The 18,140-nt window shown below is 35.6% G+C and overlaps 1 protein-coding gene across 3 annotated transcripts in view; it reads left to right on the forward strand.

Moving 5' to 3' along the window:
* MIPOL1 (mirror-image polydactyly 1) overlaps window positions 1-18,140 on the forward strand; it is a 187,559-nt gene that overhangs the window by 112,429 nt on the left and 56,990 nt on the right. The window contains exon 11 of one of the 3 annotated variants that reach the window (XM_032188982.1): window positions 5,202-5,975. The exons of the other annotated variants lie outside the window; for them this stretch is intronic. Within the exon in view, the coding sequence (XP_032044873.1) occupies window positions 5,202-5,345 (144 nt within the window). The 3' untranslated portion in view covers window positions 5,346-5,975. Of the gene's footprint in view, window positions 1-5,201; window positions 5,976-18,140 lie in introns of those variants that run through there. 3 annotated transcript variants of the gene reach the window in all.

The following is an 18,140-nucleotide window of genomic DNA, read 5'->3' on the forward strand; positions in this document are numbered from 1 at the left end:
GTCATTCTTTTCCTAGCAAAAATAGAATTAACTTAGTGGGATTTATTATTACTAGTAGTAGTAGTGGTAAAAATAATACCAGAAATTTGTAATTTTGTTGCAAAGTGATATTGCATTCCAGTATTTAGACATATATGTTCCAGTGTGCCAATTAAATATATATATACACACATTATGTATATATATATAACACTATCTCTGCCACCTTCCCTGAAACTTATCTTACAACTTTTTTCTGAGTAGAATTTTGCTGGACAGAACCCTAGTATTTGATGTATATTAACTTTTTGTAATGTCTTAGCTTGCATTTTCTCCTGCAAATGCCCTTGTCTAGCCAAGGGTTATACAGTTAAGTTTACAAAAAAAAAAAAAAAAAAACTGCTTTCTCTAGTATTTTTTTTTTTTTAACTGATTTTTCATCTCTTCTACCTTTCTACTTCAAATGACATTGCTGATTGTAGAAATATGTCTGCCTCGTAAATACAATGTTGTGGGCTTTCGGTGGAACACTTAACATAGCTCATTTTTTTGTTTTTCCTGTGGTGCAAAGAAAGAAAGCAGTGCTGATAGAGGAATGCTTCCTCCCTTGGACTGATTTCTTCTTGAAACTGTCTATCAAGCTTATAATTTTAAGGTCACCATATTGTGGTGAACAACATGAAAACCTTTAACCAAGTCACCTAACCTAACCAGAGTACTGGTTAATACTGTTGATCTAACACGTTGATCTAACACGTTGATGTTGATCTCATCAGAGCATAGTGGAAACAGACTAGCTCCCTCCAGATTGGGCACTCTGGATAAACAGAAATTGTCCTAGAATGATGATCTCTCCCTTTGTGCTGTGCAGCAGAACTTCCACCTCTGCTTTCCCAAGCAATATGAAAGGCAGGGTGGTAGCAGTGCTATTTCATATCAGTAAAGGAGGCAAGCCAGTACCTTGAATCAGAACTGGGAGGAACAAGAGATCTAAAGAGTTCACAGAGCTGATTTCAGTGGGGCTTTGAAGAAAATTAAATGGTATGTCTGAAAGTTGGGGAAGCTGCCACGTTTATTGAATTACCAGGTGTGGATCTGTTTTAAAAGCAAGCTGGGTAAGGACAATATATGAAAGGGAAAGAAAATGTTTTGTGAATGTAACTGCCTTGTTCTGAAGACAAAACTGAGATCTTGGTAAGAGAGAGGTAAATAGGGAGCTAATACTCAAAATGTTTCTAAGTGTTTTGGATACCAACCTCTCATGAGTTTTAATGGTAGTTAGGTATCTAATCCACTTAATTTTTTTGTATCACACTAAGTAACTGTCTACAGTTGCCTCAGCACCTCTAAAAATCTGATAGTTGTTCACTTTTTGACCTCTTAAAATTACTCCCTGCTCCCTGTAAAAGCTAATGGTTAATTAAGAGCAAAATTAAAGACTGCAATTTCAGAGTCAAAACTTGAGTGACCTTGAAAATGGAATTGCCTCTATGAAATACATTTATTCAGTTTGTGCTTCATCTTGCTACTTTGATTTATTCTGTGAAACAGCACTGAGGAAGAAGTTATATAAAACTGATGTCAAAACAGGATCAACCTATGGCTTGTTGATTTAGTCATGTAATAACCATGTGTGTGACTCTATACTTCACTGTGTGGAGTCTCAGGCTGATTTAGATTTACATGTGCATTTCAGATTTCTATGATATACAGCTGAGGAATGCAATCATGAGTGAATTTTTCTATTATTCTACCTTATTCCTTTTTTTATGTTTTTCACTAACTTCCTTTTTTATTCAGTCACCTGAATTGTTAATGCCCTAGGGAGAATTCACTTTTTCCTATTGCTTCAGGAACTGTCACAAAATTCTGACAGAAGAATTTCTTAACCTTCTACTCAGTCTGCTTCTCAGTCAGGAAATGGTCCTACCTAGAGCAAGGCCATCCTGGATTTAGAAAAGTCAAAACCAATTTATTGTTTCCTCCTACAGTCTTAATTCTGTCTGGTAAGTCACTCTAGTTGTTCACTCAGGGATTTATAGCATTAAAATAGCTGTGAAATACCACAGAGCCTTTACAGATTCATTGCAGATATAAGACAGAATCTGCTATCTAAGAAAAGGCATAATTATGTGGGCAATAGACCAATTGTCATCTTTGGGGATGTATACATAAAGGGGTACAGTTTTTCATGTGGGTGCTGTGAACAGCCACACGTTGCTCCTCTCTGATCTAGACTGTGTGACAGTGTTATTGTGTTGCAAAGTCCAGCACATGATACCTAGCATCTCACCTGGAAATACTGCTTCACCTAGACTCTTGAGAAGAGTCTGGGCATTTGTAGCAAATCTGCAAAGTGATTTCTTGGGGTCTGTCCTAAATTTACCATACTTCACGCTTTTCCTGTTCCTGTGCTGGGATCACACCAATACTGAAAGAACACTTCTGTCTGAAAGAAATAAGGCCAAGCAGGGACAAATACAGGTGAAATCTAGAAGTGGCAGTAAATGCAGGGTTTGTTTGTTTGTTTTCCTACTCAGCAGCACATCCTTTGCTTGCTTGTTGTGTTATGCTTAAATTTATTTTGGAATTTGCTTCAGGGCTCAAATCAAGCAATTTCATCCAAAAGTCTGATGGCATTCTTGAATTGTCTAGAGCTGGTTTTGTAAAACCAGCAAGTATTCCATGCAGAAGCTCTGTCACTATAATTAATGACTGTGGTTTCTGTCTCAGGGAATAATTTGGGAAGAGGTTGTTTGTTGCATAAATATTCCCTCCTAGCAGGACACTATCCACAGCACCTCCTCTAAAATTATTTTTTATCAAAACCATTTGTGTGACCCAATACAGCTTTAATTTGGTAGAGGCTTTGATACCACTGATCTTGGATATCTTGCTATAACTGAAATGTCATGAAATATCATGAATATTCAGTTCAGTCAAGACATGTGTCAAGATTGCTGTAAACATTTTCCTTTACTCACTGTTCCCTCCTGGACCAGGGGTAAGGAAACATCTTAAAGGAAAGATACAGGTTTGTCAGCCTTGGCACTGCCTCTTGCTGTCTTTCCAGGGGATATCATATCCTCAGAAGAATGCACAAGTGCCAAGAAGTATATCAGAACCTTTGTGTATCTGGTTCTACATCGACTACATGTCCATGTTTCATCATGTCTTGTTTCACCTGTTATCTTATTCAAGATGCAGTCTGAGGGAAACCAAATGGTTTATTTGTTTCTAAAATATGTTAATATCTGAGATTTGCAAAGTTCTTCATTCTTGTTTGTAAACATCACATAGTGGATTTGGTTTTCTATGTGCAATGCTTGATTTGGGAAAGTTATGTTCTTAACCACCTGATACATCAAACACTGCCTCTGATCTACTCAAGGAGGTAGCCACCTGCAAAGTTTTTACTGCTATATATACACTTTATTTCTAGAAGCTTTGAGTCTTCCACTCACTGTAAAAAATAAAAAATAAAAAAATAAATTCTTCATTACTCACTTTTCAGAGAGCAAAATGAGATAGAGTTACACATATGCTCTAGTTATTCTCTGTGTTTACAGCAGTTGTGCATACAGTGCATGAGAAACAACTGTTTAAAAATGTCCTAGTTTGCAAATGTGAGGCTCATCTTCATCTTCTTGATGACCTTTCATTATTCTGTTCTTTTTATGTGTATCAATGTGACTGGAAGCCATCTGTGGTCTTTAGATCACAGCCTCTTCTGGATAGAAATAATTTCTCAAGAGAACACTACATGAGAATGCATTACCTTAATTTTTAATATAGTGGGGAAAAAAAAAAAAAGAGGATTTTAAATGAAGCAAGTAGTTATTTACCTTTGTTTCAAGGTAAAAGAGGCATATATGATTATGCAGTCTTAGTTTTCCAATTCTGATTTTTAGCAGCTTTCAACAGCTACTGACAGAAGAATAATGGTTGGGTCCCTAAGAGGGTTCTCTCTCCTCTTCCATTCCCAGTTTTCATGGAACTCAACATGCCACTCTAGGTAGATGTGGGAAGAACTTTATCAGTAGTCATTACTGTTTAACAGGAGAAAGCTGTGCACAATATATAACTACTACATAAAGAAACAAAAAGTTAAGTTGGGTTTTGAAGGGTGATCTGGAGGTGTTGTAGTAGGAAGCTATATATAGGTAGAATCCAAGAATTTTATGAGGATATTGGAGGACATGAGGATATTATTACAATGAAAGGTGGTACAAGGAAAGTGTAAGATACTAGGTTGTAGTATCAGACAAGGCTTCCTTAGTATTGAGTGTACAGAAGACCTTACTTGGTTTGATTATTTTTTTAAAGATGTGCTTTTCCCCAAAGAATTGCAAATATTTCAGTATGAATACAAATTTTCTTTTTTTATTTTAAATTTCAAAATGCTGCATATAGTACTAGAACTGCACATAGTATGTAAAATAAAAATGTAAAACTGCACAAACAGTCTGTCTTAAAGAGTTTCCATCATTTCTCTCTGTTGCCTTTTTTATGCTACATTTAAAGTGATGACATTAAGCCTTGAAGAGTTTTTAACTTATCAAATTAAAGTCTACAATTTTCATTAGTTTTTAATAGCACCAACTATCTGTGGACATATTTTGGGGAGAGAAGTGGAGATTAAGATGTGGTACTAGATATAAATTGATGTTGAAAAGATACTGGCACTAAAACTACCTCTCATAGTTTTAAACTCATTCACTTTTGCATTCAAAGATTCATTCAGTGGCATATCTGACGTGGATTTTTTTTTAAGTTAAGGAGAAGTGAATTTTATTTCCTGATACTTGGAATAATTTGACTTAGCTTTAGAAGAGTAATTTGTTTAATATTAACAACTTTTGTTCAATATTAAAAACTTTTTAGATAAGTTTTCTCCATGTAAACGCTTCAAAAGAAAGGTTAACAAAAAAAATAATAAAAAAAAAAAAAACACAAATTTTGTCAGATAAAAGAAAACAAGATTTGGAATATTTTTTTTCTCATATTATGTTCTACTCCTGTGTTTTGACCTATGTCTGAAAAGCACATTGAACTTTTGTGTTCTTCTCTTTCATTTTTCCATACAAGTTTATCTTGTCTCTCTTCCCACATCTTACACTGTACCTTCAGCATCACTCAGCTTTCTTCTGTTCCCTATTCTCAGAAATGTTTTCTTTTGTCTTCCCTCATTGTTTTCCTAACTTATCCTTCCTTTTTTTCAGCCTGGATGCTTGTTTCTTCCTCATCTGTCTCAGCCACTTCATTGCGCCAAGATCCTGAACATCCCTAAAGACCTTTGTCCCGTGCTAAGAGCTGTACCTAAGATACTGGTATTTTCGTGTGTGTTGGCTTTAGTTGTTCTGTGAAGCAGAAAGATTACTTCAGGTCCCCACTAATCAAGCGGAAAATGGATGACATGAGCAAGATGTGAAAAGCTCATTGGTAGCCCCTGGAGAAGTATTACATTCAAAGTTGACAAATTACAGGGGATTTAAGAAGTGCATGATAGGGCAAGCAAATGGTCTTGCTTTCAGCAAAGTTGTTTGTCAGAACATTCATCCTTTTAGGAAGGCAGTTTATTTAGACAATAATTATGAGTATTTTGTAGATTTACAATTTTTGCATGTTATTTGCTATGCATGCAAAAAGCTAAACTGAAGTAGCCAGTTAATCAAGAGTTAACCTCAGTTCTGGCATTTCTGAAGTAAGCATCTTCATTTACTCCCTTTTCTCTGAAACAGTACGTTAACATTTTTCATTACAGGATCATGTGTGCTTTATTTCACAGTATTCCTGCTTCACACAGTATCCAGAGAACAGCCAATCAATATATTCTTTTTTTATCTGCTTTGTTCATTATGTGTGTCAATCCCATGTTTACTGGATACTGTTCAAACCTTTCCCTGAAAACAGAATTTTGAGTAACCATCATGGGGATTTTCTGTAGTATTCAATGTTATAAGAATCAAAGGTTTAATAAACAATTAATTAATTAATGTGTTTCTGCAGGACTGTTTTCTTTGTGCTTCATGGAGAAACCAAGGCATGAGGAAATTAAGGTCAAAAGTACCCACAGTTTTTGCAGACCTATTGAAGACATACACGATGTTACCTTTGGAATATTTGTCATTCATAAATTCCCAGCATTTAAGGCCAAGCCCAGAAGCCATCTTTACATAATTTAATTGGTTTTAAGGTTATTGATTTCACCAGTTGCGCCTGTATTGATCCCAGAAATGTGTTTGTTTAAACATACTTTCTGGAGAGGTATCTAGGTGGGTGTAAAAAAAATTCCAGGAGAAAAGGAGATCACTATTTCCCTTTGATAGTTTGTCATAGTGATTCAAGTTGTGCTTACTCAACTAGATTAAAAAATCATTCTTATCCTGTATTTTCTGTCCATTTATTGAAAGACAATGACAAGCAGTAGTGAGATAAAATGATTCTGTTCCTGGTACTTGATTTACCTTGTTCCAAATTAGCACAAGTATCACTATAGATTTTTAGTGGATAGACATATCCTTGAGATTTTAAAAATATGTACAGAATAAGCTCTTTCACTACATGCCATTTTCCCTACTGCTTACATGACCAGTGCAGCTCCTTTCTGTATCTACTGTGGGTTTTTAATATCCTTGTATGTAAAAGCAGATGCATTTTATAACATTGTTCCTCAGTGTCATGCATAAAATACAATCGCCTTAATTGCTTCCTAGACATACTTGTATTTTACTATGTATACACCAGAAGACTGCATCTTACCAGTTTTTCCACAGCAGTTCACTCACCTCATACTGAAGTCCAAAATCTTTTTCATAGTCATTGCTTTTCATAATACAGTTAACCCTTTCTATGTGTGGCCTGTGTCTACTGTTCTTACGCTAAGAGTTTTTGGTTTTATTAAAACACACTCAACTTGAAAAGACCTAATAATCAAGGGACCCAAAACATTGTTTCATCATCATTTACTTACTTTGTCATTCATGAACGTGACTAGCTGTGTTTATCTGGTTCTGAGTAATTGAAGAATACATTGAATAAGAGTATGGCTAGTACTGATACCTGTGCAACCTTACGAGTATTCCAGTATTATTCAGTGATGATTGACTCTTCGAACATGAGGTTTTGGTGTGTGTTGTTGTTGTTGTTTTGTTTTGTTTCTTTTAACTGTTGGCCCATTCTGAATCCATTTAGGGAGTATTTTCATGATGATGCAAAGTACTTATTTCTCTTTTTTTTTTTTTTTTTTCTTTTTTTTTTTTTATCAGACTGCCATGTGATACTATGTTAAAGCCTGACAAATCTTTGTGTGACATCTGCTACTAATCTCACAAAGAAGGAAATCATATTTGTTTGACAAGACCTATTTTAAGCAAAAATACCCTGACTGGGAGAAATTATATTCTTTCATTAAATTCTGTATTAAGTTAAATCCAGTGTTTTCACTTTTTTGGCCCAGTTTTTTATCCCACTAATTGAAACTGGACATTGTCCAGACATGGATCTTCTCTAACGACTCTGTAACACCAAAAGTGAAAACTGTATGAATCAGTAAATATAAAAGTTATTCCTCCTTAAAAACTAATGAAATGCTTATTAATTTTGTACAAAAATGTAACTATATCACCTTGTTTTTTAACAAATACATAGCAATTTATATGGTGAATACTACTGAATTGTTTTTGGTTTGTTTTTTGTTTTTACATTATAAATTGTGACATAGGTATTCCAGCGTTGGAATGGGTTTACGCATTCCCTGTTCCTCTCATAATGAGAAATACTTATTATCTGTCGAGCTAATTTTATCAGTTCAGAACTTCTACCTCTTAGGATATTTTTTCTTCTGTAGTGTTATGACTTTTTATCATTTGTTTGCTTCATTTACTTTGTACATGAAAGAGGAATTCTTCTTTCTCTTGTTTGTGAGGTCAGTTATTCTTTATATCCACCCTTAAATGAATCCCCGTTTTCCATCATATACTTGTATCCTTTTTTTTCCTGATTTTGAAGATCTTTGTATATTTGTGAGAATGGTTCTGTGCGTGTAAAGATTCTGGTTGTTTTTCAATTAATTTATAAATAATTAGAGATGTTATAATAAATCTCTGGTACGGTGATTAACATCTCTTGTTTTATAATGAGATACAGAATGTTTACCTCATACTAACAAATAATTTGTGTTTTTTTTAAGTGTATAATACTGATTTATAGTTGCTCACATGAAATTTTCAGCATATGTCTCCTAAAATGAATTTTCTTATAGTGCCATTATTTTTCTTTCCAAATATTACAGATAGGTGCTGAAGAAAAGCTTGTCCTATGCTCTAATTAGATTTTCTACCCAGCAAATCTTTCTTAAGTGATGTTAGTTGGCTTACTGACCTGTACATATTCAAGAGCTGTGGTTCTGTGTTACTGATCACTCCAAAAGGAATAATGGTCTGGGTTTTGTTTTCTAAGGTGTCATAATCCTTTACTGCCTCTCTTACCCTTACTATTAATCAGAGATTTTAACATACCTGTCGTACACCAGATTTTAGTAATGCTGACTATATAAAATTTCTTCCCATCAATTAGAATTTCCTGTTGCTTCTTATTCAGATTCCTAAAATCAATACATAAACACAATTGAAGAGATTATTTTCATTATATTCTTTGCCACATTGGTTCAGCTTGCTCGTTAGGTGCTGAATTTGAACATGTACCTCATTTGCCTTCCAAATAACCTCCCCTTGTGTTGCTGGTTTAATATCCTGGCTGCTCCAGCTAGTTTCCAACTGAGAAGATTAGCCTCCTACTTGTGTGGTGTGGGCCGTCCTGTTCATGCAGTCCCTTCTTTCACTGATGGGCTGTTTCACAGATTGAAATCCGCTTCTTTTCAGTCCTGGATGACAAGCAGTAAATACTGGAAATAAACTTTTTCACTTTTGATATCTGTGGATAGCCACTTACATTTTAATTTGCCTTTTAATTGTTTTCAATGCAGATTAAGCCTTCAGTAATTTAATCTCAGGTCTGATGTATAGGCGTTATATAACATTTATGTTCTTTTTCTCATTGACTTCAATTGCAGCTGTGAGCACACAGTACTTCTGCAGATTAGACACAAGAGACTTATCTTGCACAGTCAGAAAATGGGTAACATACTGTGAATCCCTCTGAAAACTTTCAGTTAAGTCACGCTGAGGTACCTTAACCAAAGGACGGATGGATTTTACCCATGCCCAACAGGATGTGGTTCCATTAAATACAAAGTGTATTTTCTCATGGACTGCAGTCTCATTCCTATGGCAGCAACAGAAGAAACAGGAATAAGCAGGTAACAGCTCCTTCACTGGACAGGGATGATTCACTCTTGGGTTTAGGTCCACCCTGTGCAACAATTAGGAAGTTTAGAAGACAAAAAAAAAATAAATAAATAAATAAAAAAACTGAGCATGGTTATGCAGTTAAAATCACAATGCATTTGTGCTGCTTACCTTAACACTGGCATTTCTAACATCTCTGTCCTTGGCTCTAACTGGCATTTCTAACATCTCTTGTCCTTAGTTATGTCCTGCTAAGGCAGGGGCCCACTTACCAACCTTCAGTTGTCCAAAGACCTTTGCTGAGCCACTCATCCAGGTTCCACTCATAGCAAATACAGAGGGGTATATATCACCAAAGGGCAATTCTTCTTCCCTTTGGATAATGTGGAAGGTAGGACAGAAGAAATATATTTTGGAGGTGCCTGGTTTACTTAAACTTTATGTGGCTGAAAGTAGGGGAGGTGAATAACACCATTTCTTTGTGCAGGATTTGTGAATTATATACCTATCTCTGTGTATAGAGGTGGTGGTATGCTTGTAGGTGGGCTTAGGTGTGCATGGCTTTGTACACCTATATGTATGCAGTGTTAACTTGTAGCTGTGTAACACTACATTTCTTCTCTACTTACAGTACTTCAAAATAAATTTTTCATCAAGCCTTAGGTGTGTTAAGGTTGCATTTCTGAGCTACTGAATTCAGACCAAGTTAATCTGTTTTTGTTAGCCACCAGTGAGAACCAGTAGTCCTGTCCTGCAGAACATCTCAGTAAAAATGTGTTATACATGCAGCAGTGATAAGGAATTACTCTGGTTGGTAAAGAACAGCACTTTGAGCTGAGAACTTCTCAAGACCTGGTATATTTAATGGGCTTCTATCTAAAGCTTGATAATGCATTAAACAGCAAGAGGTTGTCTGACTTTTGTCCTTCATTGTTTATAATGAAATGGATTAAAGATGTGTTCCCTGAAAATCCATTGGTATGTTTATTTTTTTCCTTAATAAGTTGCTAATGATATCTGGTGTGTGTTTTTTTTTTTTTTTTTTCTGGTGATTTTTTTCATTTGTTTTGTGGTGGTTTTTGTTTTTGTTTTTTAAATGCATGTTTAGAAGATTAGCCTAACCTTGAGACAGGTTCCCTAACATTGTACTTCCCTCATATATGTAAAAATACTAGGTGTAAAACCATTATTTACTATTTTAAGAAAATGTTCTCCATAAAATTAAATTCTTAAAATGTGTGCCTTCATAGGAGCATTTTTTCAAGTCAATAATCAAGATTTAATCTTCATTTTTTAGCAGTGCTGCTTATTTTTTTTCCCTATGGAATAGTAACTGCAAAATATATATGTTAAAGTTATGTTATAGGAAAGATGATGTAGGCTTAGTTTAAATTACTGTATTTCCTGACACACTTTTGGGAAGTTAGTTGTTTTTCGTAAGCAATTTGGTTGAATGCAGTAATAATGAAATAGACCCTTGTGTTATCAAATATAATTTGTTTTTGTCAATCAATATTTACTTACCATGGATTTTTTTACTGAGCTGTGAAGCTTATTGTTGATACCATCAACCAGTTTCAATGTTTGTAACAACAAATATTTCAACCTGATATATGATGATAATGATATCTGTAATTATTAGGAAGCAATTATTCCTGACAATAATCCTCCAAAATATAATAAAAGGAGGACTTAAAAAAATAAAAAAATTAAAAAAAAATTGAAGAAAATGAAACAAACAGTGGGGTATGATAGTAACTCAGTCAGAGGTGTGGTCACCTAGAGTTGAAAAAACATTGCTGATTAAAGACAGCTAGCAGTTTGTCTAGCAGAGATATAAATTTTGTTTTGTACAGAAGGGCTTTTTTTTTTTTTTTCAGAGAAACTGGCAATTTTACTGCAGTCTGGTTGATGTGAAAAGTAAGACTTTTTCATGGGAGGTTATATATTACCTAGCTATTGGATACAGTTCTCAGAATTTTTCAGAATACCACAGTACAGTAAATTACAGAGAAAATACTAAGTTTTACAATATGATGTTTTTTAAATTTATCTCACACCATTAAGCCTCAGCAGACATTCAGTATTGAATGTTTCTTGGTGGTATAAATTAGACAGTACTTTGTTAAGTTTTAATTAGACAGCCTCAGGAGGTACAGCATACTGTACTTCCATGTATGAAAAATGATGGGATTTCAGTGTATCTTCACAAATTAGGAACTAAGGCTGGCTCCTAAGTTCACTGGAAAACAATACATTTGGGGTCTGAACTTATGAATACCTTAATTTTGTGAGTACCATCTTCCGGGTATTTGGTTTTAGTGCACAGGTTACTCATTGTATTAACTCTGATACTTAGAATTAAGGGAATATCTTTTGCTGAAGACAAATGTTACATTTGTCTTCAAAATTTGACATCAGGATTCTGGGCAAAGCAATACTAAATTAAACCAATGATTTATACTCTTTCTTATAAAAAGTCGGACATACAATGAAATGCAGAAAGAAAGAAAAAAAAAAATGATTTGAAGAAACAGAGCTTGATTTCTTAATATTTAACTTGATATTCTCATAAATTTTTCCTGCTGTTTTGACCTCTAGCAGTAATAGTCATGGACATTCATATAGTATTTCATTTCACCTGAGGCTGTTGATACTTTAGTCATCCGAAACAGCTTCTTCTAAACAGTGTCACTAGGATGTAGTTCCTCCCTCAAAGGGGAGTGGTCTTTTGTTAGATTAGGTAAATCAAGAAACTCATTCATTATCAGCGCGTTACTAATTCCTGCCTTAACCTGTAGAACCAGGGATCGAGCAGCTCTTTTTCTGAATACAGCAAACATTAGAAGCTACTGTTCCACCGTTTGCTTTAGTTTCTTGGGGTAATTGAATGAAAGTAGATTCAAATCAGTAGGGGATTTGTTTGTCAAATTTTGCAAATCAGGTTCCAGAAAATGAAGTTTTACAAGCCCCAGTCAGGAGTCCAAGATACCAAATTCACTTCGGCTTTTGAAATAATGTTCATAGTGACTCTTTCAATCTTAATTTTGATTGATTACTTACCAGCAGAAGTTTGTACTAAAATCCTTTGTCCACTTTATCCCTTGCTCACCTTTTCATTCTTTTCATGTCAATTATTAACACTCTGACGTTACTTGTTGCTGCAGTAACTTTGTTTCAGTGCAGCTGTTGCCAGGTGAATTTTCTTGAGAGCTTGATTGTCACATTTACAAAGATTTGATGAGATAGCCGAAAAGGTCCATTTCAGGCAGCAGTCTTCAATGTTACCTTTTCTTAGGGGACTGGCCTGGATGTTTCTATGCAGTTTAGTGGAAAGCAAATTATAAAGGGAAGCACAGTGTACCCACTGTGATTCCTGCCCGCGGGCCCTGGGCTTTCTCAGTGAGTTAGGTATCACCACATGGAAAAATACATCGGATTAAGTTCACTGGGACAGATTCGCTGTGGCCTGGTATAACAGAGGTTTGTGAGAGTCTCAGGAGGCAGAATGTGTCTGTTTTATTTGCTAATTCAGATCTTTGTGGGCCTGATTTTTGGCAGGGAAGTGTAACCATAATTATGTCGTGAATCCAGTCAAGCTGTGCGTTGCTAGACTGTGACTGTTGCAAAACCGAAGACCAAAGTCCAGGTGCTTTCAGTTCCCTGACAGAATGCCAATGGCCAAACAGCACACGCCCTGCCACGCTTTGCTGCTGCTAGAGGCAGGTTTGGGGTTAATTCTGCAGGTACTGCAGTCAGTGCTGTCAGTCAGTTCACAGGCCTGAACCAGTCACCCTGACTGCAGAGTTTGGGCAGCTGAGGCCCTCACCACGTACATGCAGTTTGAAGGTTTTCTGGAGCGTGGATGCGAAACAACGTTCACAATCGTTTTCTTCTTCAAGTGTCTGTTTGCTTTGTGGCTGTTTCTGTCATGGAAACCCATGCAGATCACCAGCTCAGGAGAATTTCCTGACTTCTATCCTGATTTTAGTTAGTAGCTTTTAATGTTAGATATAAGGCAGGGGGGCCGTGTATTCAGATTAGTTCCTGGTTGGAACAGTCTACACTTTTAACTTTTCCTTGGTTGACCAAAACAGAATGAGACCACTTCCCCCCACTCACAGCACCCCTCCATCCCCAAGTTACTCATGGGTGACAAACAAAAGGCAGAGCCAAGTTTTGCCTTCCAGGGGAAAACCCAGTGTAATGGCCTAACCACACAGTAAAGATAGAGGGAAGCAGCTGAAGAAAGAAGAAAAGAATGAAAACAGAAAACCATTCCTTCTCCTTTCCTTTTCCCACTTTTTTAGCATTCTAACAGTAGAAAAAACTAGGCTCAGCGTCAATGTTTCCTTTATAGCATTCTGTGGATTACTGTTAATAGATGTGAGGCTGTGTATACAAGGATGCATTTCAGCTTTGTTGCTATGATTTTTTTTCTTTTGAGTCTGCAGCAGTGAAGTACATTCTTTTCCTTTATTTCAGAATTATAAATCAATATCCTGCTATGTATCTTTCTTAAAACAGCTGCCACCAGAATATGATATACTTCTGCTCATCCCCGTGGCTGAAACATTTTGTTTAGTTGATTTCTTTACGTGTCCTTTAAAATGTTGGTAGCTCCTGTTAATTGCCCCAGTGCCTACTGATGAGCCCAGAACTGATTGTCAAGCTTCCCTACTCAAAGCTCAGAGAACAAGCTGCTTATGATAACCCAACGGAGACATGAGGGAGGTCTATGAAAGGGAGAGTATTCAACCAGCCTTAATCCTTGTTTTCAGTAAGGCAGTGTCTTTAAGTGCAAACTAATTAGTGAATAGACATGGTTGTAGATTCTTGTCTTTTGTTGGCCAGAGATGAACTGAGCAGCTAATAGAAATGGTTTAAAATCTCTGCTTTGCTTTTCTTTTAATGCACTTTAATAGGGTATGGAGATGAGGAAATAAAAATCAAAGCAGGAACAAAACTAAATACAAACCATCCAACTACCTGTGTTGATACATTCCATTTAGATATTAGCAGTTATGCTTGTGACTCCCACTTGTGGAAGTCTGGCCCTGTGCTACTAAAATAACTATTCATTTTATAAATTTTGACATATATCAATACTAGAAAAGCATGTATTTTTTTTTCCTGTTACAGTAATGTTATACAAGCATTACTTTGCATTTAAATAGTATGTTAAAATCATCCATCACAAAGTAATCAATCAAGATAAACATAGTTCTCCCATTTTAGCGGTAGTGAAACTGAATTCCAAGAAGTGAAGTGAATTTGCTTAAGAATTGATGGCATGCCTAAGACTAGGCCCTAGATCTCCAGAGAGATGGCCCCCCTCTTTAACCATTTGTTTATCCTGTCTTATTACATATTGTACAATAAAATTTCTGAACAGGTAAAAGAAACATTTACATATTCCAAAAAGTCATTTATGGTAAAACTGAAGGAAAGGCACACATGGAAACTGAGCTAATAATGAATGGTATCCAGACGTAGTCACCTGAAAGAAAAAGCATTCCTTAAAGATCAGTGAGACATCTGAAGCATGGCAAGAGGGTTGGAAAAAAAAAAAAAAAGTGTTTTTTTTTTACTGTTTGTATTTCCCCTATTATTTGCATATTGCTTGACCTTGACACAATGCAGACAAAAAGTAGGCATAGCAGCTTACTGTTTTACTTATTTTTTTAAATTAATGATAAATTGCAGTGATATTCAATAACAGTACCTTGGTTATTGAAGCTCATAACCTTTTTGCTGCCTTTATCACCTGTATTATCGATAGGAGATAATTACTGCAAAGCAGCTGGCTGTTGGTTTTAGAGAGCATCAATTGTTCTCCTGTCCCAGCTGTTGGCTAATAAGGACAGTCAACACATCTGTTTCAACAGCTGGTAATTAACAAAAGCCTAATTGCTGCAACTCTTTTAACAACAGATCTATGAAAGAGTAGGGATGTGGAGGAATATTATTTACTCTGTGCTTTGCACTTTCTGTGACCAGTTTCTTTTTTCTTTTTTCTTTTTCTACTTTGAACACCACTGCCTTTGTCTGACACATTGAATGGCAGGAGAACACAATATGGTAATCCAGAGCTTAAGTTTTTCAGATCTTTGTTGGTGTTTCTTATTGCAACATTTCTTTGCTAAGTTGCAAGATAAAATGGATCAAAAGCATTTTGTGGAGTTTCATACAACAGCTACAATCCACAGCAGTATGCCTAGGCAATAGGGCTGCCAATCCAGCAGCCTCCAAAAGAAAGTAATGGGTTTCCCCTTTTCTGTATGAGTTTAATAGCCCTGCACCCCTCCCCAAAAGAGACGTCATCATTCTAAAAGTGGTGGTTATTTGAAGAATTTTATTGCTGCTGTTCAGATTCTTCACAAATCTGGTTTCACAGATGGTTGTTTTCCCTTCCTCTGATGAAACCTATATGCATGTCAGTTTAAAATTTAACGTCAGGTGGCACCTTGCCCTGCACAAATATCTCACCATTTTATCTTTACAAAATTGGAGAGGGTTCTGCACAGTGCTTGCCTATGTATCTATATTTGTCGTACTGATCAGCAAACACACAAAGACATTGCTCTTGGTTAGATTTATTCTGTATGTTAACCTTGTATACAGCAAACATATAATTGGAATATTCATCACTAAATAGAATGTATGTATACAAATACAGGGAAATGTTAATCCCATTTAAGTCAATAGCAAACTTCTGTTGGCTTCAATGGGTCAGGACTTTCTCTGCAAAAACAAATTTTCTTAAAAGTTGGAGACAAATTCGGCATTCATCACACTGTACATGAGAAGACAATGCTCAAGTATTAATGGAACTATTGCCTGAAGTATTATGCAAGTCAGGCATGTATTGCAGTTTGTGTAAATGACTGAGTCAATAAAAATTTTGAAGAAATAGCATTTAAAGTGGTATTTTGAAGCAGTAAACTGATGGTGAAAAAATTGTGATTCTTTGCTAAAAGTTAGTCAAGATCACTTGATTAAACTTGTGGCACTAACATTTCAGTTGGCAAATATTTCTGTACACCGAGTTCTTTAATTGTCTGCTGGGTATGTTGAAAGGTATATAAGAAATTCTACCCAAGTGCTTGCCATTGACAGAATACAGATTGCATAATTAAAAATATTCTGGCAAGACAAGTTTAGTTCAACAGGTGTTCAAGTGAAGAAATGTATAATAGGTGCAGTGAAAAAGTACAAAATACACTTTGAACAAATAAAAACATAAGCATTGGCTAAAATTCTAACTGTAAGAAAGTAACATAGAGAAGTGTTTGCTGTCTGGGTTTATCAGGATGTGATTTTTGTACACCACAATCCATGGTGATTGAAATGGTCTTATTTGTCTTGTGCAAATAAGATGGAAGAAATATACCTTCTGCATTATATTATCCTAAGGAAAATTGCTGGAGCATTTGATAGTTGACAGAAATGTTTGTCTTTGGGTTGTTTTGTTTCATTTTGCAAATTACATTTTTAAAGAAAATCACTGTGGGTTACACATGATTCTTTTCCTTCCTCTCCTTTTTCTTTCTCCAGAGATTTCAAGTATTATTTGATATGCGGGAACCACCTTTTTTTCCAGTTGAAATGTAGTTGAGTCTGAGTGAGCTGTAGCAGAAATTTAAGTGTCTTGCAATCATGCACCTTAATTTTGGTAGAAAGTGAAAAGAATGCTTTTTTCTGAGGCAAAGACCTAACAGAAGCAAATTGAATAGACATGCAGTAGGGGTAAATATAATTACCTCATATAAAATTTAGTAAATAGATTCATTTTAGTAGAAAGGACTGGATATCTTTAGTATCAGAACCGACTTTTGAGTTCTGAGTGAAGGTAACTTAACTATATGAATAGATCTCATTCAGCAATATAGTGTCCATAACAATCTGTGGAGGCATCTGTCCCCTGCTGATTCAATAGGAAGGTGCTGTCTATCAAATCCTCTCATGTACTTTTTCCAGCAGATAGATGGTTCCTATAAGAATACTTGAATACTTCTCGCAAACGTTCCTATTTGCCTTTCTTACTCTTATTAAAAGTCCTTAGACTTCTACTTGGGTAGAAAACATTGCAATAAGAATGTGGAAAAAGCAAGATTCAGGGAGTTGTTCTGCATAAATATGATCAAAATCAGCACTGGATATTCAAACTCAGAATGTTTGATTGTTTCTACATATCAAGGACTGCACAAAGACTGAAACTGTTTTAAATTATCTGTTGAGGATCCTCTCATCACAAGAGACATGATGGCAGCTTGTTCACGTGTCTCAGAAATTCACAGCCATCCCAGTTGCACAGGCAGTTCAACGTAATAAAGCCTGCAGACAGCCTCAGGAACAGATATGCAGCTTTTTCTTTTTCCCAAAAGTGCTAGGCACAAAATTAATCCAGCTGGGGAAAGAGCCCAAATTGTTTTGCTAGGTAGTCAGATGAGAACTTCAGATATCAAAGGAGAAGAAATAATAATAGGCTTGCCAGATTCAAAGTCACTGAGAATGTCTTGGTACTTAAAGTCTGGACATATTTGTGTGGGGCATATACTTATTGATTCTCTTATTCCTAATTTTCCTGCTAACAGAAACATTTATTCAGTAATGATTTATTCTTTTCTTAGGTGTAACAGTTACTGTTGAACTCAGTACTTTGATTTCACATCTGTGTGTATAAAAATATCTGATAAATTTGAGTGCGTATGCCTCCTTATAATTTGTTTTCCATAAGGTGAAGTAGTAAATACTAACTCAAGCTTTTCCCTACCTATCTTTCCAAATCCTGCAAGACCTACGGACAGAAGCAATCCTAGTGAAGTCAGTGGGACCGTTCATTTTTATAGT

This window comes from Aythya fuligula, chromosome 5 (genome assembly GCF_009819795.1).
Source record: "Aythya fuligula isolate bAytFul2 chromosome 5, bAytFul2.pri, whole genome shotgun sequence".
Taxonomy (NCBI): Eukaryota; Metazoa; Chordata; class Aves; order Anseriformes; family Anatidae; genus Aythya; species Aythya fuligula.